A 26,827-nucleotide genomic window follows, 5' to 3' on the forward strand; every position below is an offset into this window, starting at 1 on the left:
CCTGTTCTCATACACTTTTCAGCCGTTACTGTTTCATTCCTTAGGCAGAAACATGTGAGCGGTTCACCAGGCCACCCCAAATAAAGTGGAAATAAACTTAACTATCCAGGCTGTTTTTCCATTTTACTAATGGCATCAAGTCAGCTAGCCTGTGATTGAGTCCAGCCCTGGTCTCCTCTGGCACTGAGGCTTTTAGCTTTACCAGAAATCCCTGTATGTCTGTGCTGTTGCCAAGCTCAGTGGCACTGTCAGTGGTACATCTTTTATTTTACAGTGCATCACTGTGCAACAAGAACCAGGATCCCTGTTTACATTGGTGCCACCAAGCCATCCCCATGTAATGTAATTGGCTTCCAGCCTGTTTCAAAATGGTTTCTGACACTGGCCCACTGCCATCTCCCTGATTTTCAGCTCACACTGTCAAAAATCCTGCTTCAAAGAGCCTGAATTCTCATACTTAATTACCATACAGAGTGTTTACTCATCATATTGCAATTTCAGAACACTGTATTGAGTCTATTTCGGACAATTAATACATTCTTCTTCCATTTATCCTGAGATTCCCAGCTTGGAACTTCTGCATTTCATACCTTTTGTGTAGAGCGTGAGGAATGGGAAACCTGTCTTGTGTGACGGTATTGCTAGGACAAAAGCTCTAGATCAGTGTGTGTGCTTACAATAAAATATACATGGCATACTTCCCAGCAAACTAAAAATTCTTCTCTCCTTGCTACATTCTGAAATTCTGAGTTTGAAAGTACCTTTCTTAAATGGCCGAACTTTTGAAACAAGTTTTTTTTCTTTTTTTTCAAAATGTTGTAGAAATTAAGCATACCCATTATCTTAAGTTTTTCTCTTCAGTTTTTAGTTTTACAAACAAAAATACCAAAATGATTCGTAGAATTCTTCAGGGCTTAGTACAAGTAAAGGTGTGCATTTTTTATGAAAATACCATTAATTTTGAAGCTTTTTTAGTTTTCAAATTTCATTATATATCCCACTGTTACTCCCTTCACATCAGTGTCCACAGATAACAAAGGCTAAAACAGGGGTTTTTTTGGCACATCTTCCTTTTAAGCACAGATAGAAATGAATCATGAGGCTCAGTGATTTTGTCTTATGAGAAACAGTAGCACGCAGTCCACTTTCTTAGCTATTTCTTAGTAACTTAAATTTAAAAGCAATACTCTGCTATTAAAACTCAATCTGTCATTTTTGAGGGTTATAATAATGAGAGAGGAAACAAAGAAGTCTTACCTAGGAGTTGTGACTAAAAAAAGGAATAAAAATTATTCTGAGCAAACAATACCTCTCATCTTTCAGTTGAACAAACCTAGAAGCATCCTCTTTTCCAAAATAGTCTTCAATCCACTCCAGAGCCTCTCCCAAAATAACAGGAATTTCACTGCTATAGTCAGTTATGTAGTGGTAGTATTTTCAATAATACAAATATGCATCAAAAAGAACAAGGACAAAAGTTTCTGAAGTCATAAACCTTTTTCCACTGGTTGTGTGAAGGACAGATGATTCTATTGTCTAGTTTGAAGTTGTTGGGGTTTTTTTGTTGATTGTTTTTTAAAAATATATCTAAAGAAATAAAAATAAAAAGCAAGCCTCTAACCTGCAATACTTTACTATAGAGAGAATGAGTTTTGTTACATCTTTTAGTCATACCCGTATACCAAAATAAACAAAGTTTATTAGTAGTATTATTATTCATTCTGTAAGTTTTACAGGAGCTAAAGCTATGTATCTAGCATGCTGGCTAAATTATGAGTTTTGATAAAACAATAATATTTTTACCTTTAGATGTCAGTGTTTTGCTTTCTATTGTGTAGCTTCTCATGGGGTGAAAACGTGTGGTTTTAGGGTGGGTAAGTTCTTCAGATAGACTGTCAGTATTCACAGTGTTGCCTACTTCTGCTTTACCTTGAGAGTCAATATGCAACTTTGAACCAGGAAAATTGAAACTAAAGGAGCCCCAGCACCAAGTACTCTACTGTTGTTGGACATTTTGTAAAAGTAAAAAAGACAGAAGTGGAGAGGAAGAGAAGTATTGCAGTGAAGACAAGGGAGATACTACATGCAAGCTTCCACTAGATTTGTACTGTCACTGGAGTTTGACTGTGCACTTCAATTGCATGAAACCAATGATGTGAGGTTTTAAAGAGCTGTTTTGTTTTTAGGTCACATTGGAATGCTTCAAGCTACTCAAATGACTCAAGAAGTTACAATCAGAGATTTGGAATCAGAAAAATCTAGACTAAAGGAAAAATTGTCCCAACTGGAAGAGGAAAGAAACTTATTACAAAGCAAAACACAGAGTCTGGATGAGCGACAAAGGCAGCAAATTCTGGCATTGGAGAAGGTTAAACAGCTTATTGGCTTTAGCTGAATAAAAACAAAAGACATAGAATTCTCAGGGGAAAAAAAGATTATGTTTTAATTTTTGTTTGGCGTGACTGGACTAGGACCAGTATATTTCAAGTATGTCTCATGTAACAACATTGACTAATGTAGAGTGTAAAGTGAGATTAGAGGGAGGTTCAGACTGCTTTGGACATCTTTTAACAATTTCATTTGATTTATGACCTGGTGTGTGTATGCCTAGTATCTAAAGTGTCTCAGGAAGGACAAACGTGAAAGGGCTAAAGAACGGTTTTAAAAGCCATTTGCTGCAAATGCACTGAACATATTTGAAAGTACTGTACTGAAATTCTCTATAGGCTTGATACCTGATTGCTGTTTTCCCAGATTAAATAGAGGGAAAAGTAGATTTTTAGTAAGGATATATTGCTTTGCATGGATCTGTTGAAACTACCTTTTTGGTTATGGAATTATGTAGTCAGTGCTTCTTGTTTGCTTAGTTTGTTTTATATGGAAGTTAATTTTTGGTAGATTTATCTCATCAGTAATATTTTTATGGTTTCTTTTCTGCTGTTCAAATTTTTTTACTACTTAATAGATTTTTTTTTTCCTGTATTTTATAGAAAGTAAATGAAGCAAGGGAAACACAACGTGAATATTATGAGAAGGAGCTGGTAAAATTGCAAGCAAGATTGGAAGGAGAGGCAGCACAGTTAAAGGAGGCTCACTCCAAGACCTTAGAAGAGCTGGCATGGAAACACCATACTGCAATTGAGGCTGCACACAGTAATGCTAATAAGGATAAGAAGAAACTGCAGATGGTAGGTTTGTGTTTTCTTAGTAATCGAACATATTACAAAAGTCAAATGTCACAGTTTGAATCTTGCATGGTTTTGTTTTATGGCAGGTTAATTTGGAATTACCTACAGGTCTGCTGGGTCTCTCTGAAGAAACTGCTTAGCTTTCATTTAACTAACAAATGTCTTGAAAAAAAAAAAAGCACTTGTATTGTCATTTGTCTGCATACAGAAGAGAAGTTTTCAAATTAGACAACTATCTGTTCAAGTATAGTAGCTGTTTCTTCCTGGCATTTGTGACCCATATTCAGAAGGGTTGGTATATCAATCAAGATCAGTTCTTCTGAAGAAGATGAAAGATTATATTATTATAACATTTATAGAGAATTTTCACAAACAGTCCAGAAAGACAAAATGGCACTATATTAGGACTTGGCTATATGTGTACTCAGAAGATGACAACAGCAGTTCCTAGCTTACATCATAAAATTGTGCTCACTGTACAGGATTCTTTTACTGGAATCCTGAAACTAAAAGGCCTTTTTTTGTTTCACAAAATTGACCTTTTTTTGTCGGGATGAGAGGATCATTTGTGAATTATTTCCTTATCTGATTGTCTGTGCCTTATACACAAATTTTGCCTTACACAGGAAATACAGGATAAAGATTAATTGTTTAATTCAAGGCTTTGTTATGCTCCTCTGATGTATTCACAGGAAACATACCAAGCAACACAGTTGTAGTTAGTGTTGTGCATCTCAGACTGAGGTTGAGTTTGTTTTTGTAAATTGTTTTACTAGTGTGTTGCTTCTTAGTTTTATTTTTGATAAATCCCAATTTTTTTTGTGTGTTACGCAGTAATTGAAGTTGTTCTTCGAGATATATGTGTATCTGATCTTTCAAATTTACTTTCTTTGTACCTTTAAACATGCCTGTTATTAAGACAATGTCTCTTAGGGGTTTCTGGGTATATTTTTCTTTTATTTCAGTACAATGTGGGGTTCTTTTTATTTTCTTTTGTTTTGTTTGTTACTAAAATAATGTAGAGAATAAAACAAAGGATATAATAAAATATCTTAAATAATTAAATTAGTTGAAGTAAGGAATACTTCTGTAAATGTGAGAACTCTGAAATTATTTTAACAAAGGAAAACTAAGTATGAAATGATGTTAGGATCGAGATCTGGGTAAATCTTAATCAGATTTCATTGATCTTAAATCTTAATCAGATTTCACTGTCTCCTCTGTCAAACCTTTCTCACTAAGCACATGTTGTGGTGTTTGAGTAATCCAAGGAAGAAAACAAGCTTAAATGCAGAGAAGAATTGAACTTAGTATAAGGAAGAAGCATGGTTACCAGAAGCCTTGGGATAGAGGACATGAAGATTTATTAGGACTGGAAGCCTGGGAAATGCATCTGGTGTTTGCAAAGTTCTGAAAAAAATAGAACAGAAGAGAATTCTACAGGATTAGAGTAGGACTCAAAAAATAGCTTAAATATTTCTTTTTGCTTCAATTCTTCCATCTATAAAATGAGCTGTAAAAATGGCATCGAGAGGATTAGGAAAATAAGAGTTGCTCATAATTTTGCAGTACTGCACAGCTGTACTGACAAGTATCATTAAAGAACTATTTATTCTGTTATCAGAATAGGGTCTAAATAGCACTAGTGGAATTTAACAGACAGCAGATTTCAGCATGAACAAGATAAATTGATCCAAGTTTCATTGAGCAAGGACCCTTTGTCCCACAAGGAGACTGATCTGGGACCAGTGAGAATAACAGGTACTTGTTGAGTTACATTGTGTAGCAGAGTTAGTGACAGTGTAACCTTCTGTTTTGTCACTCTGTCCAACTTACATTGTGAAGGAAGAGATTGTGCAAGCAGTTTACACAGACATTATTTATTACCTACCTCATACCCTAACATAGTGCTATAACTAACAAGCTAATAGGCTTAATGTGCTTACACCCCTCGCAAAACACTTGAAGAGTCTCTGGTTTTGGGTGAGGAAGGCTCGGCATCTCTTGCTTCTTGAGTCAGCTGGATAACACTGTGATTCTGTCATGCAGCTCCCCGGTTTTCTCTAGAGTTTTATATCTTTTTAGGGCTGTTTTTTCTTCTTTAATACTTGAGCTCTCTCTCTCTCCCCCTGTGTCTGCAATCTTACCAATATCTGCAGTTATACTTTTTGTTTCGGGTTGTCTCTGTTCTACATATTCTCATAGCTGTTTTCTGAGGTATTACTGATTTCTCAGAAATCTGAGCCCAGGGTTGCACAGAGGCACTGAATCAATGCTAAGCCTTGCATTACAGCTGAGCCCCTAGGAAGGAGTTAATTAAGGAACCTCTATAGCTGCACAGAAAACCTTGAAGTCCTGTATGACATGACTCTGGAGCACATTGCTTGGCAACCTTAATTTTCATCAATAAAACATTGTGGTATAATAAATTATATAGTATATTCCACTGAAATATGTGATGAAGTTCTTAATTTTAACATATTTCCTTTAAAGAATTTTGTGAAAGAAATTGTTCTTCTGAAAATGTATTCTGAATATTAATAAAGCTGAAGTGTAAATTTATAGTTTTCCTTGAAAAAGAGAAAGGTTTCTAACATATATATATATACACAACATAGGCTCACGTAAGACAAATATAATTCATTCAACAGTTACTTTCAGAATTTGGCTATTACACCACAAAGACTGAATGAAAACAGAGGTGTTACTTAATTCTTTCCATGTAGTTAAACTTGAAAACTAATTATTGATTTCTTTCGGTTCTATGTAAATTTTGTAGATATAGTGTAGGTTGTTTTTTTTTTTTTTAATCATAACAGCCTGAAAAACTTCACAGAGCTCATTCTGGATTTTAAGATTTACTATTTTCTGTGGGGGTTATGTGTAGGAAATAGATGGCTAAAGGCTGAAGGACATGCATATTATCAGTGTAATTTTATAAAAAGTGAAACCTTCTGTCAACTCAAATTGAAAAACTGGAAGTGAATATAGTTTTAATGATTTTGATAATTAATTGAGAGGGAAGTTCTGTTTGTCTCTATTTTGTGATTAATAAAGGATGTTACATTATAAAATAAATGGGATAATTAAGACATTCATCATAAAAGGAAATAAATATTCATATTTTATGAGTTTAAGGAAAGGGTGATTCTTGGTTGAGATAAAGAACATTTATGCCAGTAAGAATCATTTTCATGTGGGACATCTCTACTTTGCAATGACTGTATGGCAAGTATTTAATATTTCTTCCATCCTTCTTATCTCTGAAGGAGTTGGAGCAGCAGTTTGAGAAGGAGAAACTACATTTGGAGGATGACAAGAATCAGCTCCGACAACAGTTGGAAAACATGAAGGAAGAGCTGACAACAAAACTGACTTCTGCCAATCAGGAGGCAAGGGTTAACTTAATTGTTTCAGCTGTGTGTCCTTTGTGCTAGACCACATTTCATCAACAGTGATCTTGTGCTGAGAGTCCAGGACAGCGGTAGGACTATGCTGTTCAGTCTGTTTAGTGCCTTATTTCTGTTTAAAGTGGAGTATTCTTCAAAGATGATGAATTATTTGACTGCTGCTGAGCGTTGATTTTCTTTTCCTTTACAAAATTAACAAAGTGGGAGATGGAGCTTTTGTTGATGTAAACAGCTTTTCATTTTTAACTCTGCTTATATTCTGATTAGATACACAGACCCCTACGCAAAATATCAAGAGACAGAGAGAAAATTAACAGTATTTAAACCCATATTTAGTTACAATTAACATATTGGAAATTCTGGTCAGCTACCTGACTTGAAAATGTTCTTCATATATTTTCATCAAAAGATGACATGAAATACTTACAGTAAGACCCAAATTATTTGCGATGTTTTGTTATATGCAGTGTTAAATGTATCATATTTCAAGACAGTTTTAATATTTTGAGTTTGAAATTACTACCTTTTCATAGTATAATATGTTTATACTAGACATACATTCTACTGATAACAAAAACATTAATCCGTTCTTTTCTGGAACTTTCGCCTTGTTTCAAGAAAATTATTCATCAGCCTCACTGTTCAGCAAGGCCCTACACAGGATTTCAGTGTGTGCTTTAAGACAGACTTAAGCATGAATTTAAGTACTGTTTTGCAGCAACATTTTTCATTACTATTTTCTATACAGTGCAAGTTCTGGAGAGAACAGGTGTCTAATTCTGGTGGCTTGCAAATTGCACAAATGCTAAACTAGCTGAAGAACAAAACTGCTTGTTTTTAATGTAATTAGTGGGCGAGACTGCCCTTTTGAAAGTATAGATTAACATACTGAAGTATAGCTTTATGTGTTAATATATATTGCGATATTAATAGTATATTAATTTACATGATAATGTATTAAATTATTGCCATCGTGGCTGGGCTTTGCAAACAAAGATTTGGGGAGGGCTCTACCCACATTTGCTACAAGCGCGCTGGTGGCTAAAAAGGCCAATGCCAGATAGACATGTCCCGTTGCAAAAGGCACAGCAGAAAGACTCCTTAGGTGGTATATTCTGCAGGACATGATTCTTTCTGTGTTGTCTTTTCTCCTCAAGAGTGATCCTGCGTGCGTGCTCAAAGGAAGCATCAATGTTATAGATGGTGTGTCTCCAGACCTCCCGATTGGAGGCCAGAGTAGACCAGTTATGTTGATCAATATGGCCAAGGCTGAGATGATGTTTCAGGGAGTCCTTGTATCTTTTCTTCGGGGCTCCTCTCTTGTGGCAGCCGGTGGCAAGTTCACCATAAAGCAAGATCTTAGGGAGGTGGTGGAACTTCATCCTTGAGATATGTCCTGCCCGATTAGTATATACTTCCAGAGTAGTACCTACCAGATAGATAGGTATGACAGAGATTATATAATAGCAGAGCAGCTGAATCTCCCATCTTTGGAGTTCAGCAGCACTGCTGATGAGTCACTCATGAGTACCAGTTAAATAGGAGACTGTGCTTCCTTCTGATGGTTGTGTGTGCCTTTGCCAGTGCATCCAAGCTTAGAAAGCTGCAATTGAAGCTGGAACTGCTCCTGCTCTTTTAACATTATGCTTATCTGCGTTCAAATTGATGAAAATATGGTGTATTAGTTATTTATGATAACAAAATCAAACACAAGTTTATTTTTCATTTCAATATTAAAGAAAGTTTGTATGCTATTTTTTCTTGTTGCTGAATTAGATCTGAGGAGAGCACTGTTGTCGTTCTATTGTCACTCAACACTGTAGGCTTAAATTTAGTTGTTCTTTCTCAGCTTCTCTTGGGTTCCTGAGCAATAAACTTGCTCTTTCCTTAAAGGAAATAACTTCAAATGTTTTAAGAATGAATTTTTGTTACCTAACTGCTATGAAGTACAGGCTTGAAAAATTCATCAGCACACTGAAATAAGAAAACAGAGGCATAGCTAAGGAATAGAAGATTAACATAAACTAAAATAGTGAATTAGGGCCAGCTGCTATTTAGTATTTGAGTTTATATACATTCCTATACCAGGATAAATATAATATAGTGTATATTGCATATTGAAAGAATGAAAGAAAATGTACAGGCAATAAATTTGCAGTGGTCTGTAAATCCACTCCACGTGCTATGGAGGAGATTTGTTTCATTTCATTATATGTTTATGTTGAGCACATGAAAGAAGTGCCTCACTTGTAACCACAGCTTACCCTTAGATCTCTATTGACAACAGACAGCAGTTTCTCAATGCCTTCACTGACCTGGAAGAAGATTCCCTATGATGTGTCTGGCACATCATTAGCTTAGCTCTTATGTTTCTACTGTTGCATCCTTTTTTTTGGTTTGTTTAAAGTTACAGAAGTCATTTAACAGTAGGCATGTATTTATTACTTTCTGTGGATGTTAGCTTAGTTCTGGCTTCCCTGCTGAGAAAGCTGCTTTTGAACCCATGCCATCCTCTTTTCTTTTTGACAGACTATTTGGTGGCAATTATCTTGGCTAAAGGACGAGGAAGATTCAAGCCTCATTAGGTTGTTCCTAGTACTAAGCTATTTAAGAACAGTGTAATATTAAATACTCAACAGAGATTTTTTTGAGAGTTCAGGTTAAGTCAAGATAGTGGCTTTCTCACATATATATCAGGATGAGGCTGGCTGTTTGCTCTGTAGGTTTGTTTCCTTTCACTGGAGACCAGCCAAGACCTTTTAGAAAGATGCTTTGTTTGTGTCACTCTTACAGAGCAATCTAGGGACTTGCTGTCTCCATGCAGAGGATTTCTGATTATATTGCTAAGGATCGTTTTAAACAGCCTCCAGCATTGCTTTGTTAACAGCAGAATATATCTTTAGCCCTATGAGTGGCATTCCTGCATGCTCCCCTAGCCTACAGGACTGCTGTTCAAGTTTCATGCAAGTGGTTTGCTATTACCAGATATGTAGGTAGCAGTACACTTCCAGGATATCAATACAGTTTTGAGGACAATTCTTCATGTAGGAATCCTCCGTCATGTGGTAGTGCTTTTTAGGGATTTACTGGTTGTTTGAATGTAATGCAAAGGAGCACAGAGACAAGTGCTCGAGTTTACATTAGTTCTTCTCTGAGATCTGTCATGCCAAAAAAATTTTAGATTCCTTTCGGAGAGGAAAGGAGGAGTCCTTGTTTTTAGACATTCCATGGTTGCCTACAGAGGGAGAGAGTTCTGGGAGGGAGGGGTGGTGCCCCTGGGTATATTATAAAGAGTATTTGCATATCATTATTCTAACAAACAGAAAGAGTGGTTGTAACTCTTACCTGTTCATGCCTGCAAACCAAAGCAGGGACACTTGTGCCATTGTGAATGAAATTCATCTCAACATACAAAGGCAATGGCATAGACTACTGCTTCTGCAAAAACTTTAGTTCCAATTAGCTGCTGTTCTTTGGTTCCTCCTGACTCCTGTTATTCTGTTTTTCCAGTCTACATACTTAAAATTTTTTATCTCTCCTGTAGCTGGTGAACAATGTTCAATCTCTAATATTTTTATCTGAAACAAAGAAGTATAGTATCGTCATTTTACGGATGGGGACCTGAAGCACAAACAGGCAGAAAGGAAGTGTTACGTGGCAGTTAAGGAAATTACCACATTATACTCTACAGGTATTAGATTGAGCTTTAACTAGGCTAATTTATGGACAGGTAGCAATCTGAAAACAGAGAAACTTATACCTTAACACAAGTTAATTTATGTATTATATTAGAGTTTATGTATTTTGAAATAGTTCTCATTAATTTGTATAAAACATGCTTTCTCACAGTAAAGTTAGAGGCAATTTCAGATCTTCTATGTAACCTTGCAAAGTGCATCAAACACACATTGGATATAATTTTTTTTTACTTGTAGAAATCCTTTAATTGAGTCTTTGATTTTATAATATTACAGGAACTTGTTTTTAAGTATGGAAATGTTAAATGATATTAAAGGAGAACAGGCTGTGCAACTTAAAAATTTGCTTAGGTCAGAATTAGAAAATACTGAAAGAAAATGAAACCAGGTTGGCTTGGCTGCCATTAGTAATAGTTATGGAAATGACAACTTTCTTTGTTTTATCATAGGTGTGTCGTCTGCAAGACCTTGTACGAAAAAGTGAGCAAGGCCTTGGGACTGCAGAAGGACATATCTCCAGTCTTCAAGAAGCTCAGGAAATACTACAGAAAGAACTAGAATTAACTAGAGCAAGACTGCGAGAGACCACGGATTCCTTGTATAGTGTTGAGGTAACCGTAATGTTGGAGAATAAGTTGTGCAAAGCACAGTCACAGTGATTTTGGTCTTGTTTTTAAAATGGCAAGAAGTATTATGATGTTCACATTATTGAAGGAGCCTCATGTGGCTTCATTAAAAGAAAGATTTCTATATCTAACAGAGAAGGAAAAAAACCCTGAAAAGTAGGATGGGTTGTTTGGGGTTTTTTCTCCTTTTTTTTGGTTGGTTGTTTGGTTGATTGTTTTGGGGTGGATGGTTTTTTTGTTGTCAAAACATTTTTAGTATTTTAACAGGTAGTGCTGCATCTTTCTGTGGTTAATATAAATAGTAGCTGTGGCAAAATATGTTCAGAGGCTGGATAGAATTTCACAAGAATGTAAAAACTGTATGTGTTGCAATGTTGCTATTCCAGACAGTTCATGTCTTGCTGCAAAATAAGATCCAGAGCTTACTAGTGCTAGAATTCACTAAAACATATTTAATGTTTTCCTTGAGTAATGGGCACAGTCTTCATTTTAGTCTCAAATTTAGAATTTCAGTAGAGACTTGAGGATACTTTATAGATATATGCTATGATATCTTGAAAGATAGCAGACTGTCACCTAGAAAATGTGACCACTTTGAACCATTGAAGCAGTTAATCTGTCTACACAAATGTATTGTCATTTTAATTGGCTTAGTTGAAACTAGAACAGTCAGTTAGTCTGTCAATAACTCATTGACTGTAATACTAAGTAAACATTTCCTTTTTCTTTCCTCAGTAGATAATGTACATTTTACAAGATCACAGAAATGTTTGGAGTAGCAAATATTAAAAAAAAATTTCACTGAACCTGTTTTCTTATTTTCATAACAAAACCAGCCAGAAACTGGTATATTTTTTTAATTTCTTTCAGCTATGGTCATTTGGTGTGCACCATATTACAATTTATAACTTCCTTTGTATTTTCTTGTAATTTCTGTAAGTGTCCTTATGAACTAATATTGCTCTCTTCACCTATTAAAATATTTCAGTAGTTTCAGTAGAAGGTTATTAGCACTAACATTTATCTTAACAGATTTTAAAATATATAAAAATGCTACATTTTAAAAAGTCTTAATTAAATTTAGAGAGCCATGTTTGTGTCTCATGTATGAAGCAAGCACTGCTGAAGAAAATTCATGTAAGGCTTTCTAGGTAGTACCTAATACTATTCTAGTATGGTAAAATTTGAACAGAAATTGATAGGCATTTTAAAGATAGTGTTTTTTGTGTTCAGACTGTGAAACCTTGTTTCTAGCAGGTTTGTCCAATCAAGAAACAGAAAGAAGTTATATGAACTTTGTATCAAATACAGATAACTCAAGCTTTGAAATTCAAATACTGAATGTTTGATGTTTTAAAAATTTTAAAAAACAATCAAAGCCTTCTTGACAAGGACCCAAGCAACCTACTTTAGTTCTGGAGTTAGTCCTGCAGTAAACAGGACTTAATGACCTTTTGAGGTTCTTTGCGACATAAATTGTTCTGTGGTTCAATGTAATGGTATTTGAAAAGACTACTTGAAGAATGACCTATTGGAAAATTGCTTTTTATAGTAATGTAGACTTCTGTTTCACAAGTATGAAATATCAGCAGATGTTTAGGCATTAATTGTGCATAATTAGGAATTATACACTGAAGAAGTTGTAGTTCAAATTTTATGAGTCAGTTGTAACTGTTATTTCTATTATAAATATATTCATTTGAGGCTTAAAATATGTTTTTGCTGCTGATCAGTCTCTATTGTAAAGTTTGTGTTTGCAGGGGGAACTAGATCAGGAGAGACAACAGCACGAGGCAATGATTGCTGCCATGAGAGAAGAGGAAAAGTTCAAAGTTGACAGAATGGCACGTGACTTGGAAATAAAATGGACAGAAAATCTTCGGCAAGTATTTTTTTTTCCTCTTTCATTCTTTAATAACAAATGAACTATGTATTATATGCAAATGTACTTTCAAATGAAATGTAAAGCAAAGGTTTCTGCTATTATCTAAGATTTTTCCAATTACTACTGAAATCTTAATTCTTTTTCACTTCTTGCACAAGGTCCACTGCATTGTAGTTATTTGACCTTTATTTTTAGACAGGAATGTAATAAGCTTCGTGAAGAGCTGAGGCTGCAGCATGAAGAGGATAAGAAGGCTGCCATGACTCAGCTGTTGCAGCTGAAAGAACGTGAAAAAAATGCAGCAAGAGATGGATGGCAAAAAAAGGTTGAAGATCTTTTAGACCAGGTAACTATGGTGTCTTTGAGAATTGAAAAGCCATTACAATTTAGTTGCAGGTGGTTTATTCCTAGTTAGCTGCATTGAATTGGTTGTGATATCTGACTTTGAAAAGAAATTTCTTAGCATAGTGCTTTTTAACCTAATCGTTATAAAATATTTTACATAATATATGAACATAATTTAATTATATGAATGTTCTTCTTTACATTAACTGTGAGTAAAACTTTTTACAGTTTTGAGGGGAGATGTGGCAGGATGTTAACAATCTCACATCTTCACTACAAGATTTTTTTGATTCTGTTTGCTCACCTGTTCTGCTGTTAAATATCTACCTATGCTAATTGGTTGGACTTAGAGTTGTCCCTTATCTTTACAAAAATAATAATTCCCTATCTGTACAAGAATAACACTGTACAAGTCATGGAAAAATCAAAATGTCTGGGATATTTTGGGATAATTTTGTATAAATATTGAGGGTTTTTGTTGGCAACTCATATTTATAATCTCAGTTACATTAGATAACTCAGAGAAAATATTTGCTTTGTACTTTTTCCAAGTCATAAATTCTATAGAATTGGTTTTATTGACTCCAGTTTGAAGGAATAGCTGATAATGAACAAATACATTTTAAAGTAAGAGAAACAGATTTTGGAACTCATTAAATGGCTGTGATTTCAGGGTGTTATTGTGGAATGGCTTTTAATTTGCTGTCTAATTTGAGAAGTCTAATAACTGAACACACATTTGATTATACAGCCTCTTATAGGAGCATATAACAATATATTTTGCTGACAGGAGAATTTAAGCTTGTGAAATCTTGTGGTTTAGACTCATAAAAGCTGGAGGTTTTCAAAGTTCTTTTACAACATGAACATAATAAGATTTGGACTCATTTGATTTTAAGTTTCAAGTTACACAAGCCTTAAGCTTCATTTACTTTTTTTGCTTCTACCTATAAGTAACATTTCTGTAGTTTTGACATATATTTTAAAAACTTTACAGGCTCTTTAAATAACCTCTTTCAGGACTTAATTATGCTCAGAGTGAGGTTTTTCTTTAAATTTAGGCAGAACCTTCTCTGTATCAGTTCATGATTGTTGTCTCTCATTGTCCTGTTGTACAGAACTGTAACAAGGCTGGGTGCACTTTCTCTATAACCACCTCATAGGTACTGGAAAGCCATTAAGTCCCACAAAATCTTCTCTTCTTTAGACTGAACAGTTTCCTCAGAAGGATATATGTTCCAGTCCCAGCCATCTTGATGGTAGCTCTCCACTGAACATGATCAAGTTTATCAATATGTGTCTCGCACCAAAGATTAATGAACTGGAGGAGGAAACAGAATATGTCCTCCAGGTGATATGCAATAAGTGCCAAGTCAGAGGGACTGATCCCTTTCCCTCAAATTACTGGTTGCTGTTACAGCCCAGAGTGCTGCTGGCATTCATTGCTGCCAGGCCATGCTGCTGATTCACATTTAGCCCACCTTCAACTAGGTTGTGTGAAGCAGATCTGTAACCCAGTATGGACTGGTGCAGGGGTTCAGTCCATCCCATGTAAAGGACTTTGCACTTGTCCTTGTTGAATTCTGTGAGGTTTCCATCAGCCCGTACCTATAACCTTTATAGGTCCCTCTGGATGGCAGCCCTATCTTTCAGTGTATTGTGTCCCCTCCACTGTGTCATTCTCCACCTTCTACTCTTCCCCGTTTGGTGTCATCCATAAACTTTGTTAGGATACTGTCTATCTCCTCCTCCAGATACTAGAGGAGGTCCTGGAGAAGATGCCTTAGAAACTCTACGCTGAACTAGAGCAGCCTGAGATACTAAAGTAGGGCTGTAAAATTGTGTATTTGTTACACCCAGCCCTGGTTTTCATTCGTGGGAAGATTTAAAACCCATTTGAAAGGCATGAAGCCCGTGTAAAAATTAGGAAGAGTGGAGGGATCCAGCTCTTCATTCTGCAGTTCAGATTTTTACACCTGAAAGAGTGGTCTGGTCTATACTGGTAGTATTATACAATGATTTTTCAAAATAATACAAGACCAGAGTCTCTGCTAAATCATTTGTAAACTCCTGCCTTGATAGCAGATGTGGCCTATGTGCATTCTTTATGTTGAGAAAAGGTCTAGAGCTTCAACATTTAGTTGCATAAATGCTGTTCAGAAAGATTGAATTCAGAAATAAAATGCTCCTCAATATGGGTACTTAATTTTCTATTATGTATTGATGCATCTCCGATTTGATTTAAAAACAAGCTACAAAGAAGTGTATGGCCTAACTTGAAGTACAGGAATGGTTATGTAATCGAAGTGTTGAAAAAGCAGGTTTAAATATAGTTACTTAAACTCTAGAAAAATACAACGTAGAGTATGCCCACCTTGGAATGCTGCTGACTGGTGCTGGAAAAACTGAATGAAGGGACAGCTATAAATGTTAACAATTAAAAAATCCCAAACAGTTCAGTCAAAAAACTTTATGCCCATAAAGTGTACTAAGCTGGTTTGGGGTTTTTTAATTATGTTATCCTAATCTATAAATTTATGCCACTTCTATTTGTTGCACGCTTGACGCATTAAGCTAGGTAATAGTTTTACCAGTAATGCTAAGTGGTACCTCACAGAATGCACATAGGATTATTGTTATTCTAACAGTGTAGCTTTGTTATGAGTAAAATAATTTTCTTGAGATAAAATGCTATTCAGCTGATTAAGTGCTTAAATACATCACTTACCATCTACAGTTAAATGTAGATGGTAGTTTAACTAGATCAGTGTCTGGAGACCAAGTGTGTAGTTCTTATCACTGGTATGAGATATTATTCTAGAAGACAAAAAAAGAAAGTGCTTTTCCTTCTTTTCCCCTGTAAATGGCACCAAGTACTTCTGCATCAATCCATGAGAGACTTTCATCATGAAATATGCAGTGAATTCGGATGTGCTAGCTCATTTCCATTCCTCTTATCTGTATAGTGGGGTTTTAACACTTTTCTTAAAACATTTTACTGCTGAGAAAGCTTCAGCCATGGACAAAATAGGAGGAATTTTCTTTTTTTTTAAAGCATGAGCATGTTCTCTCTTTTGCCTGTCTGTCTTATGCAATGTTCAGTTCTGGGCACTGAAATATACAGTTTAAGACCTGCATTCTTCTTATCTGTTTCTTCTTGTGATAAATATTTCTTCCTGTAAACTGAATCAAGTATCTCCATTATATATGAGCTTTTCTAAATTTGAACAAATATTGATTCTCTCATCTTCCTTTCTCTTCAGTAACACATTTCAGTAAATTAAATGTTTTTGACAGCATTTTTTCCCATATGTAGCTTTTCCATTCTTATGTATACATGACCAAGCATTAGTGGGACATTCTTCTTTCTAAACTTGTCCAGCTTTTCACGGTGGAAGTTACGTCTTCTGTTAATGGAAATATCAGAAGTAGTTCAGTGAGAATTGACAAAAGTATACTACATATGCTTTGGTAGCTTTTGTTTATTTTTCCTACTTTTTTGCAAAATATGTTCAAGTTTCCTATTCAGTTTCTTTTAAACTGTCAAAGTAAATAGGAGGAAGTTTGACATATCAAAATATAAATACTTCCTTCTGATGTAGACATTATTCAAATTCTAGTTTTCAGAAAAGTTCAAACTCAGTCTTAAAATGCTGGCCTTAAAATCCTGAGTATACTCTTGTTCATGAAGTGGAATACTGAGAAAAATCACTGAACTCCTGTGCACATCTGTAAATGACTGTTGATCAGCCTTCAGCCAGAGGCAGTTACTGCTCTGTCTTTACTTGCCCATGTGGAGGTGCTAATTGTAGAACTGATGTGCATCCACATCAGCAGAATCAGGAAATGCTCCTTTCTTTCCCCAGCACAAGGATTACTGGCCTGTTCCACAGCCTGGGTAATCCTTGTGTGAGAAGATTTTCTCTCAAATGGGTGCTGGAAATTTCTACAAGAAATAACATGTATATACCCTTTATCAGTTTCCTGAAGAAGGGAGATAAACTTTCAGCACAGAATCCTTTTACTCAACTTCCTTGCACTTGATATTGTCCTGAACACGCTGTCTAAAGGCTTGTCTGTCAGAAACAGAGTGGAGGTAAATTTCAAGTAACTCCCTCTAATTCACTTTGGCAGCTCTTGTACTCAAGAATACTTGTAAGGTTACCATGACATCTAGTGGATGGTAAGGGATTTTGGGCAAGATTTAAAAAGCAATTAAAAATCTAAAATGCTGAAAGCCAAAAGAATAAAAAGAAACATCATAGCAAAGAGGCAGAAAAGAACAGAGGGCACCTGGAATGCAGTTCAGGATAAGGTTTTATGCCCTTCTTTCATGTGTAGATAACTGTTTTTCCAAAAGAGCACACTGTCTTTGACTCTTGAAAACTTTGACAAGTTACTACAGCTCTCAAAACTGCAGTCTTAATGGGACTGTGCTGCAACTCAGGCGGCCTCACAGAGAATCAGTGGAGATTTGGGAGTTTCTGCCTAGATGCAGTGTCTGTGTGCATCCTGCCACTCACCACTGATTTAGAAGAATGGTACTCCTGTATTCTAGATGGGAAACTTATGCTTTAAGCAAGTCAGAAATTACCGTATGTGAGCATGTGGATAATCACACAGTCCAGAGTCGCTGCAGTCCTGAGGGCAAGCTATTGAGGGTGCTTTCCCCGGTTTCATCACTGTCTTCTTCTCAATAGGGAATCCCCCTTGTTCTGGCCTCCCTATTCTATACAGAGATTAGTTGGTGCATTTTTCTGTCCACATTGGTCACTGTAGTTTTATCTGAAGCTTGAATGATAACAAATGCCTAACATTCAGCTGTTTGTTATGAGCCTGTAGTTTTGATGAGCCCATTCAGCCCACACTGCGCCTTTGTCATTATTTTACTCTTTGTTTAAAAGATTCTGAATATAACAGAGGAAATTCATTAAAGACCATTTACAATTAAGAGCTGCTCAGCAATACAGACAAACAAAAGCAACAGAACAAATCAGTGCTTTCAAAGCACTTTCAGTAGGATATAGTGGGAATCCTAACAAATGTGAGTTTGTTGCTCTGTTGTATAATAAATGTTTTACTGGACTTCTTTTTCATCTCTCTTTTGATTTCTTCTTGATTTTATTTTTTTCTCCCATGGTGTTGTGTTTAATTGAATTTAAAAATTTATGTAGGCTATGTTTGAAGTTGATATCTTCATATCCGAAGAAACTTGTCTATCTGATCCTAAACTTCTAATTGAAATTTAATGTCACCAGTTTTCCTTTGGCAGTAAATCTGGAGGAGATGGAAAGACTGTTTTAATTCTATATGTCAATGGATGAAAAGAACATTAAATTCTTAGCACTGTATCTAATAAATGATGCATGAGTAAAGAGTTTAATTTGATATTTGGAAGTTTACACTTCCAAAACTGGAAAACAGAAATCTAAGTCAGATCCCACAGTAATACAATCCCCCAAACAAAATTTTAATCCTATATCTGTGTATGTTTTTCTGTTAAATGTAAGATAAAGACACTGGTAAGAATCTAGTTTTAAAACATTATCCTTAGCCTCTTTGCTCCATACATGCTCAAGTAGCTTTTGCTTTTGGTTCAAAACCTATAAAAACAGCACACTTTGGAAAGAACAAGAGAGAACTTACCAGGTGGGGCAAAATTTGTTTGAGATTCAGCAGATGAATGAAATTCTAGATTAAGGGCAATGATACCTCTGTACTCCAGGAAGAATTAGTCAAGGTGTGTATATAATCTTTAAGATCCTGACAGCTTTATGACAAATAAATGAACTGAAGCTCTAGTATCATTCCAAAACCTTTAAAAATTATCAGGAGGTTCAAATGGTCCTGTTTTTCCCCTGATCATTAAACCTGCGGTTTGTCAGATTAAAAGCATGTATTCCAAAATCCACATGGATACAAACATGCAAAACACTTAGGCCAACCCAAGCCATTCTGTGATTTTGCCTAGATGTTTGACAGATTCCTACAGCTGGAAAAGAGAAGAGCTCCATCTTTTTAAAACAACAAGATAAGCTCCCCACCCTATGATATCTGGGAGACAGCACCTTCCCTCATGGTTGTTACAAAACCAGGAGGAAATCAGGACCAATTAGATCCCAGAGATGGTCACACGTTTCAGAATGGCCTATATATACTTCGTTTTCCTCATCAGAAAACTGTTGGGTTTTGAGATAGAGAAAGTGCTCTAAATGCTGCTTTTCTTACCAGTCATAGGGGACAAACTTTGATGTAGCTCTTCAATTTCTAGCGTGTCACAAGCCTCGAGCCAAGTACAAAATGTTGTAGTAGGAAACAGCTGCTTTCCAAATCTCTGTGGAGTCATCTGTCGTGTAAGCACTGCACAGCCAGAGACTGCACATCTGCTGACAAATCAGTCTTTCTCTTCAAACGAAAGACGTATCTCGAGGGAGAGTTTTAGGGTTCTTGTTGTTGTTATTAGCTGGATAAAATGGACTTAAACCAAAGGTCGCTTCAGCTTCTTTGCTAGGCACCTCAGAAACTGGTTTCTTTTACTGACATCTGATGGAGGCACATAGGGTTTCTTTTTCAGAAAGGTAAGCAGCATCTGTGGGAGGTCATTCTTAAAGTGAAGCAAAGACTGTGTAGCAATCTAAATCTTCTTTGATAAAACAGATAAAGTAGGACCTTTCCAAGTTAAGGTCTCGGGTTTTATGCAAGAATTCCGTTTTGCCAGAAGTATTTTGAAAATTTAGTAAACTGTACAGCAAAATTGGATTGTGACACAATTTGACATTGATATTGTCAGTAAGGAAAAAGTGTTACATAATTGATGTTTGGGTGATATGAAGACTGATGCTGAAACTCAGTGTCAAGCCTCTCCAATCCGGTTTAAAGTAATTTTTAGCCCAGAGAAACAATCAAATTAGAGAACTTCCATGCATTCAATAGGTTGGTGTCCTGCAGAAAGCAGGGTAGCTGAATAAAAATGTGAAAATGTCACTGGTGCAGTAAATGTCCTCTTCGAGAAAAAAGACACTGTTTCATCACCAACTATGGGCCCTGTGACAGTTTCCCCTGTGATGGAAAACAAGCAACTGTTCATTACAATAAGCAAACCCAAACCTTGAATAGTTTCAAATCTCTAAATCCATGCTTTGCTGCAGCAAGATGGGCCCAACTAAGCTGAAAATTCGACTCTTTCATGAGAAATGTTGAAAAAGAGGCTAGAATACCAATCTTGTCCCATGCATTGTGTGCGAGGTCTTTTGGTTCTGCTGAGTAGCCTGCAGTGATCAGTGAGTTCTAAAGATGCTGCATATGAAAATGCAGATCTGCAGCATCTCTCTCTGCTGTTCCTCTGGATCATGATGAAGTTCTCTTTGTTATACCTGAGGCTTATCTGTGCATATGCTGAAGGTGTAGAAGATAGTACTTCTGTAAATTGAGACAGCAAAATCAAGTAAAGTCAGGTTAGCTAATACATACATACCACATAGTGATGTGTTTTCAGGAGTTCCTGTACTTCCAAGAAGCAAATTAATTCACTTGTCCACCCCATATCTACAAAGTCTAATTTCAAAGAGAAGTGAGCAAGGGTTTCTTATACCACAGTAACATCACGAATCAAACCTTGAATTCCAGCCTGTAGGAATAGAGTGATAGTGAAACCCACCTTCTCCCTTGTTTTTTTTCTCATCACTTTCCCCATCATAGAAATACAGACAATAATAATTATGCCTGCATTCTTTTTCGTTTTTAACACTTTTTCTCCAGAACATGGACCTTGTTGTGGAAATACTCATAAGGTTGTTTTGAATTTTTATGGAATTTCTTAATAATACTGAAACCAGTGTTATTTTGGAGTTCTGCATTCTGATGGTGTCCTGCATACTTTTCAATATGGAGCTGCATCTGATTATATTGCTACGTATTTGGCTGGAATCAGCCCCCATACCAGTTGACGAGCCTGTATAATTCTATAGTCCTATTCTATTGTGTATGGTTATTAGGAAAATGATTTACTATCTAATAAAGAATGAAAATAATAAGTTCTGGTCTGGTTTAGTAATAATCCTAGTGAATTCATGTTTGATTTCAGTGATCAAACAACACTGTTTTTGAAATAAAGTAGGTTAGTTTTAATCTTTGCAAATATCCTTCAATAATATTGTACAAGCACACGTTTTTATCAAAATCTCATTTGATAATAGATTGAATACCATTAAAAATTTCTCTTAAGTATTATTTCTGTACAGGAGCATTTAGTGCCCAAGTTTGTTATCAAAGGTCTTTATCCCATTGCTGTGTTGACTGCAAATCATCTTATTTTCACACTTGAAGATTTTCTTGTTTGAATTCTAAGTCATCTTTTCCAGTCTTTTTACCAGACTGATGTTTAGCCAACTGCCTTATAATTAAATGTTTTTGAATAGTGATATACTTAGACTTCCAGATTGGTCAAGTACTTGTGTATTTCAGGTTTTGTTAAAAATAAATAAGCTGTATTTATTGTGTATTCAGCATTGCTGTGTGTCTTTTTAGAATATGTAGGAATGCAAAATATATAAGTTCAACTTTATTAAAATACAACTCTTTTTGGTCTTTGCATGGTCTTCCTTTTTGCCAATAAGATCTGAGCAGTTAGTAGTTAATGTTTTTTGGACAAGATATTTACTGATCTCATTTCACAGTCAGGAAATGTGGGTTGCGGAAAGATTGCTTTGAGTGATGTAGCCTAAAAAATCTGTGACAAATTTAACTGGAAAGTTTTAGTGCAGAACCTTCACCAAGAGTTCATTTTAATTCTCTAGAAAACTTTTAAATTTGGTGAAATCACATGTATTAAAATGGTTATTCCATGTTAGTATTTTTAATTGTAAGATCAGTTTGACAGCAAAGCAAGACAAGTTTCTTTCTTGGTGAAAGAAATCTGTTATTCTACAAGTGGCAGAGGGCAACTGTCTTAAATGGCCTTTTTATAATAGGGAAGACCTCAGGATACAGCTTCTAAAAGTATTTTTACTTGGAACTTCTCTTCAGTGTAGAACAATATGAACCCTTCTGCTTCAGGTGTAAAATCTAAATACTTCTTAGTTGTACCGCAGTGCTGCCTAGATATGTCCACCAATATTAAGTCCAAAAAGTTCTATAGACTTTGCATTTATTTTGCAAGAGATTATTCCTGCTTGTAACAGCACCAAACAGATGGGAAAGGAAGCACAGCAAAATTAGACTGATTTGTTCAGACTGACACTGTCAAAATCCTGTGTTGGAATCGGAGCTGTTAGATGCCAGTCTGTTGTCTTGTCTGCTGGTGTATGATGCCTCCTAGTGTTATGCTCTTGCATAGAAAATTATTGCTTATAACTCTCTTACTATTTTAATGAGCTCATTTTGGATATTTCACAATAATGTATTTTTGTGTTGTGCCTTTTTGTAGATTCATGAGAATGAATAACAATTTCTTTTTGTATTTTGACAAAATATTAGATAATAGTTCCCACCTATGTGCTTCTAGGCTGGTATCAAAATACCTGCTGTCTCCTGGAGAAAACCATGTTCTTGACTGACCTATGCCAAAAGGGGAAAGTGGTCATGCTGGCTTTGAAATTGCTCTCACTTAATTTCTGATGACTGTTTTATACATGTGTGTTTGCTTATCCATGTGATTAATATGTAAAAACACACAGGCATATATATACATATATATATATATATATATATATAAATGAATCATAGAAACAACCAGGTTGGAAAAGACCTCTGAGATCAAGTCCAACCCTTGATCCAACACTGCTGTGGTTACTAGACTAAGTGCCACATCCAGTCTCATCTTAAAAACCTCCAGGGACGGTGAAATTATGTATGTTATTTGTATGATCAATAATATTTTATAGAGCATGTACTTGGCAATATGTTGGGGGTTTTTTGCTTTTTATTAGTAATCAACACTAGTATAAGTGGTACATTAAGTCATTTTATTGCTGGAGACTTGCAAGAATGAGTCTTTTATGTACCCATCTCATTCTGAATTTCAAGAAAAATAAAAGTACTTTAATAGAAATTTCTTCCTTGCTGACTAATTTTCTACTCTTTAGCAGTGAAATTTGTTCTTTAATATGATGTGTTTGATATACTTGTGATATTTCAGAGACACAGCTGATTGTTGATTGTGCCCTAATTTTTCTGATAGGAATGCAAATTGGTATACTTAATGATTTCTGCCAAAAATTATTTGCCATAAAGGAGAAGAGAAAACAAGTGGATAACTTCAAAAGTGTTCAGCTGTGTAATATGTGACTATGTAGTAACATTATGTGAAAGAGATAATGCTATTCTCTGTGTCCAAAACATAACATGGGAAACCACATCATTCTGTTCTGTGTTCGGTAGCTTATCTACTGAGTCAAAGCAATGTATTCGGGTTTTTTTCCAGATGGTTTTCAACTTATTTTTCTCTGATCAAATTATAATTAATGTTCTATGTTTACCCTTCCTGCCTTATCCCTTTTTCTTTTACTTAGTTGATTTCTGAATGTTTCCCTTTATTCCTGTGATCTTTTCTTCATAGCGGCACTGTCTCGGTGAAGCTTTGCATAAATCTATCAGCAATGTAAGTGATTTGCACTTACAGCTTGTGAACAGGGCATGCTTGCACTAATCAACCTGCCTATCCTGTAATACTGCTTTGGATCTTTAGCCCATGAAATGGGAAACATGGTAATATTTGAGAGGAGAACGTGTGCCACTAGTTACGAAAAGCTTGTGTACTGCATCCATTCATCTGTGTAACTGTATATGTATCATTGGGCATCAAACACTGTGTACGTGCTCATAACATAAGCAGCATTTTTATGTCATTGTTAACGCAAGCAAGCTTGTGGGCAGCGCAAACGTGTATTGCAAGAGCTTTCTACAAAGCATGAGATTGATGCTGTATTATAATTTGCAGTTTTGCAGTGCAAGTCTTAATTGTAGCCAAAATATTCTTTCTTTCTATTTTATTTTTAAAATTCTCACTATTGTTTTTGATGCACTGAAAACCGTGGGTAAAAGTATTGGAAGTTCAGAGGGTAGTGGTGAGAGCTGTTTTCTTTTGCATCCTCGATACAGAGGTGTATAGAAGGAGTGGTACAAAAACATGCAAAGGAAGGCACTAATGTTCTCAAAAATTTTCTCTTAAAGATATGTGTATGTACTGAATAATCAAACTAATGTTGAAAATTATGTGGTCTTCTAAAAAGACTCAGATTTTTAACTTTTTTTTACTTTTGAACAACAAAAAAATTATTAGATGGGTAGACTTATCTGACTTGCTTGTTAGAATCATTTAGTCCTCATTGTCCTTTATTTTCTGTGTAGTCTATTGATACAAGAAGACATCTCCAGACATTGACTCATTTCAGGTTGTGGTTTTGCAGTCACTTTAGTCTGGTGGAAGTATGAACTGCTCTTGTGTATTCCTGGTCTCTTCTAAGATGGCTTCCTGGCCAGATGTCAGACTACTCTTGGTCATCTCAATTACAATATTTTCTGCATTTACAAGAAGGAAATTAAAAGAAAATTGTTTTGCCTTTGGCCCATGCTCAAAATGTTTATAAATGGTATACTAAGAATTATCAGAGTTTGGAGCAGGAACTTAAATGAGAGACAGATTTAACTTCAAGCCAAAAATACATTTTTTTTCATGTCATCTTAAAAATTTGGCTAAGTTACCATGGTTGACTCCATTTGAATATTATCATGACAGGCTTGTTAGAGTGTGGTGATTAAATGGCCTGAGGTTCTGCAGGACTGAGCAGGAGTTCCCCTAGACTTGTACTTCCTGGTGGCCGTGGTGAATGGGCCAGGACAATGGTGAGAAACTTGAGGGACATGAGAAACATGGTGAAAGGGACAAGTAAGAGTGGGCATAGCATTCATCTAGTGAATGTGTCTCAGTGTTCCTGCTAAAGGCACTCGGAAGAGGAGGAACAGGATGTGAGTGAAAATTGTGGAATTTCCTTCAGATGAGATTTTTAAACCGTAATTTGTGTATAAATTTCCCACCTAGCGCAATAAATTGAACTGGATAATCTCTTAAGCCTATCCTAAGTGCAGATTCCTACGATACTAAAAATGGAGTTAGAAAGAAGAAAATGAGAAAAGGAGGGGAGGAGGAGGGGAAGAGATACTGGAGTATGGGATGGATGAAAGAGAAGGAATAGAGGTTCTAGAGCCAAGTTGCAGTTGTGGTCTCAGGGAAACAAACAAAAAAAAAATCTGAACAAACCTGAGAGTTTACGGATGGTGGTTAAATAGGAACAGAAGTAACCTAAAGAAGCATAAGTTGTCTAAAAGTACAGAGGAAAAACAGACCTCCAGACAGGGTCTGGGTTTTGCTAGGTGTAGTCTGGAAGAGAACCAGGAAATAAAGGCAAGGCTTACAGATGAAGACAAGGACCCAGGTAGGTATGAATTCTCAGAAAGGTGGGGAAAGAGAGAAGGGCCCAACAGTGAATGTGGAATGAATTAGAGTAGATGAAAGTTGAGGTAATATAGATTATTTTTTCCTGGAGAAGGAAGACAATAGCACATTGCATGACTAGAAGATGATGCATATATGAAAATTCAAAGCTGGCCATGCTGGCAGTTGCACGGTGCAAACTCACCACATCAGAGGAGTAAGTTTCTAGGGGTAAAGAGAAAAAAATACAGTATGTGGTTGAGCTGTTATTTTTTGAAATACTCTCTGTGGTGATTTGTCTGACCAGCCTGGCAACCTTGGCCATGGTTGCTGAAAGGGATCAGCCAAGAACTTCTGGGGCTTCTGAGGAAACTAAAATTCTGCTATACAAAGAAGGGAGGAAGGTTTTGTATAGATAAATGACTAGTTGAAAAATAGGTATTAAATAGAGTGTTACCACAGTGAACAAAGATTCTCAGTGGAGTTAAACAGATGTGTGGCACATTTTCTTTTGCAGGTTGTTGATAAGTAAGGTGGGAAACTTTGCAGCTTATAAAAGGTTATTCAGGGTGGGAAAAGCACTGAAGAATTATAGAATAGCTGTAAAAAGCCAAGGGACTTGGCAATAAAATGACAGATGAAATTCAGTGTAGATAAATGCAAAGTGACACACAAGGGAAAACAAATTGTAACTTCTTGTGTAAAATTATGACCCTTACCTTGACCTGTTACAACTAGAAAGTAGGTTTGGGGACTACAGTATATAATTCTGTAAAAACATCACCTCAGTGCTTTTTTGTTCTTGTTTTACTGCTAATTTTTATTTGTGTAGCTTTTTTGTTTCAAATCTGCTTCAGCTGTGTCCTTCTGAAAAAAAACTAAACTCACGTGTTTGACAACAATGTTTATGCTGCAAGTTGTACTTGGTATGCTGCTATTAATTTTTTGTTAAGTGGTGGGTACTAATGTTCTCTAATGCAATACATTGATGTGCAATGTCGTTATTAATTTGTCATAATTAGTTTTACGATATGCTGAATCAAATGACACTATCAGACTTTAATTTATAATTCCCTATTATGTAATGCTCTGAGGCTTGAAAAGTATCCTTGCTGATTCAAATTCTTTGTCACAGGGCAATTTTATTTTCCTTCCTTTGAGTCACTGTAGCAAAATTCTCTTTTGGTTAAATCTTGTTTCCAGAATTGGAGAATATCTCTCCTGTGTTTAGCTCTAAAGGGAATA

The 26,827-nt window shown here is 35.8% G+C and overlaps 1 protein-coding gene across 7 annotated transcripts in view; it reads left to right on the forward strand.

Annotated features, from left to right (window-relative positions):
• The window catches only part of FAM184A (family with sequence similarity 184 member A), a 76,962-nt gene that overhangs the window by 34,451 nt on the left and 15,684 nt on the right, over positions 1-26,827 (forward strand). For 4 of the 7 annotated variants that reach the window (XM_032684485.1, XM_032684481.1, XM_032684479.1 and 1 more), the window contains exons 4-10: positions 2,187-2,368; positions 2,991-3,188; positions 6,458-6,580; positions 10,746-10,907; positions 12,683-12,804; positions 13,003-13,153; positions 23,708-23,749. In XM_032684485.1, the coding sequence (XP_032540376.1) occupies positions 2,187-2,368; positions 2,991-3,188; positions 6,458-6,580; positions 10,746-10,907; positions 12,683-12,804; positions 13,003-13,153; positions 23,708-23,749 (980 nt within the window). The remainder of the gene's footprint in view (positions 1-2,186; positions 2,369-2,990; positions 3,189-6,457; positions 6,581-10,745; positions 10,908-12,682; positions 12,805-13,002; positions 13,154-23,707; positions 23,750-26,827) is intronic. The other 3 variants (XM_032684480.1, XM_032684484.1, XM_032684483.1) reach the window with 1 other exon arrangement.

Source organism: Chiroxiphia lanceolata, chromosome 3 (genome assembly GCF_009829145.1).
Source record: "Chiroxiphia lanceolata isolate bChiLan1 chromosome 3, bChiLan1.pri, whole genome shotgun sequence".
In the NCBI taxonomy this organism is placed as follows: domain Eukaryota; kingdom Metazoa; phylum Chordata; class Aves; order Passeriformes; family Pipridae; genus Chiroxiphia; species Chiroxiphia lanceolata.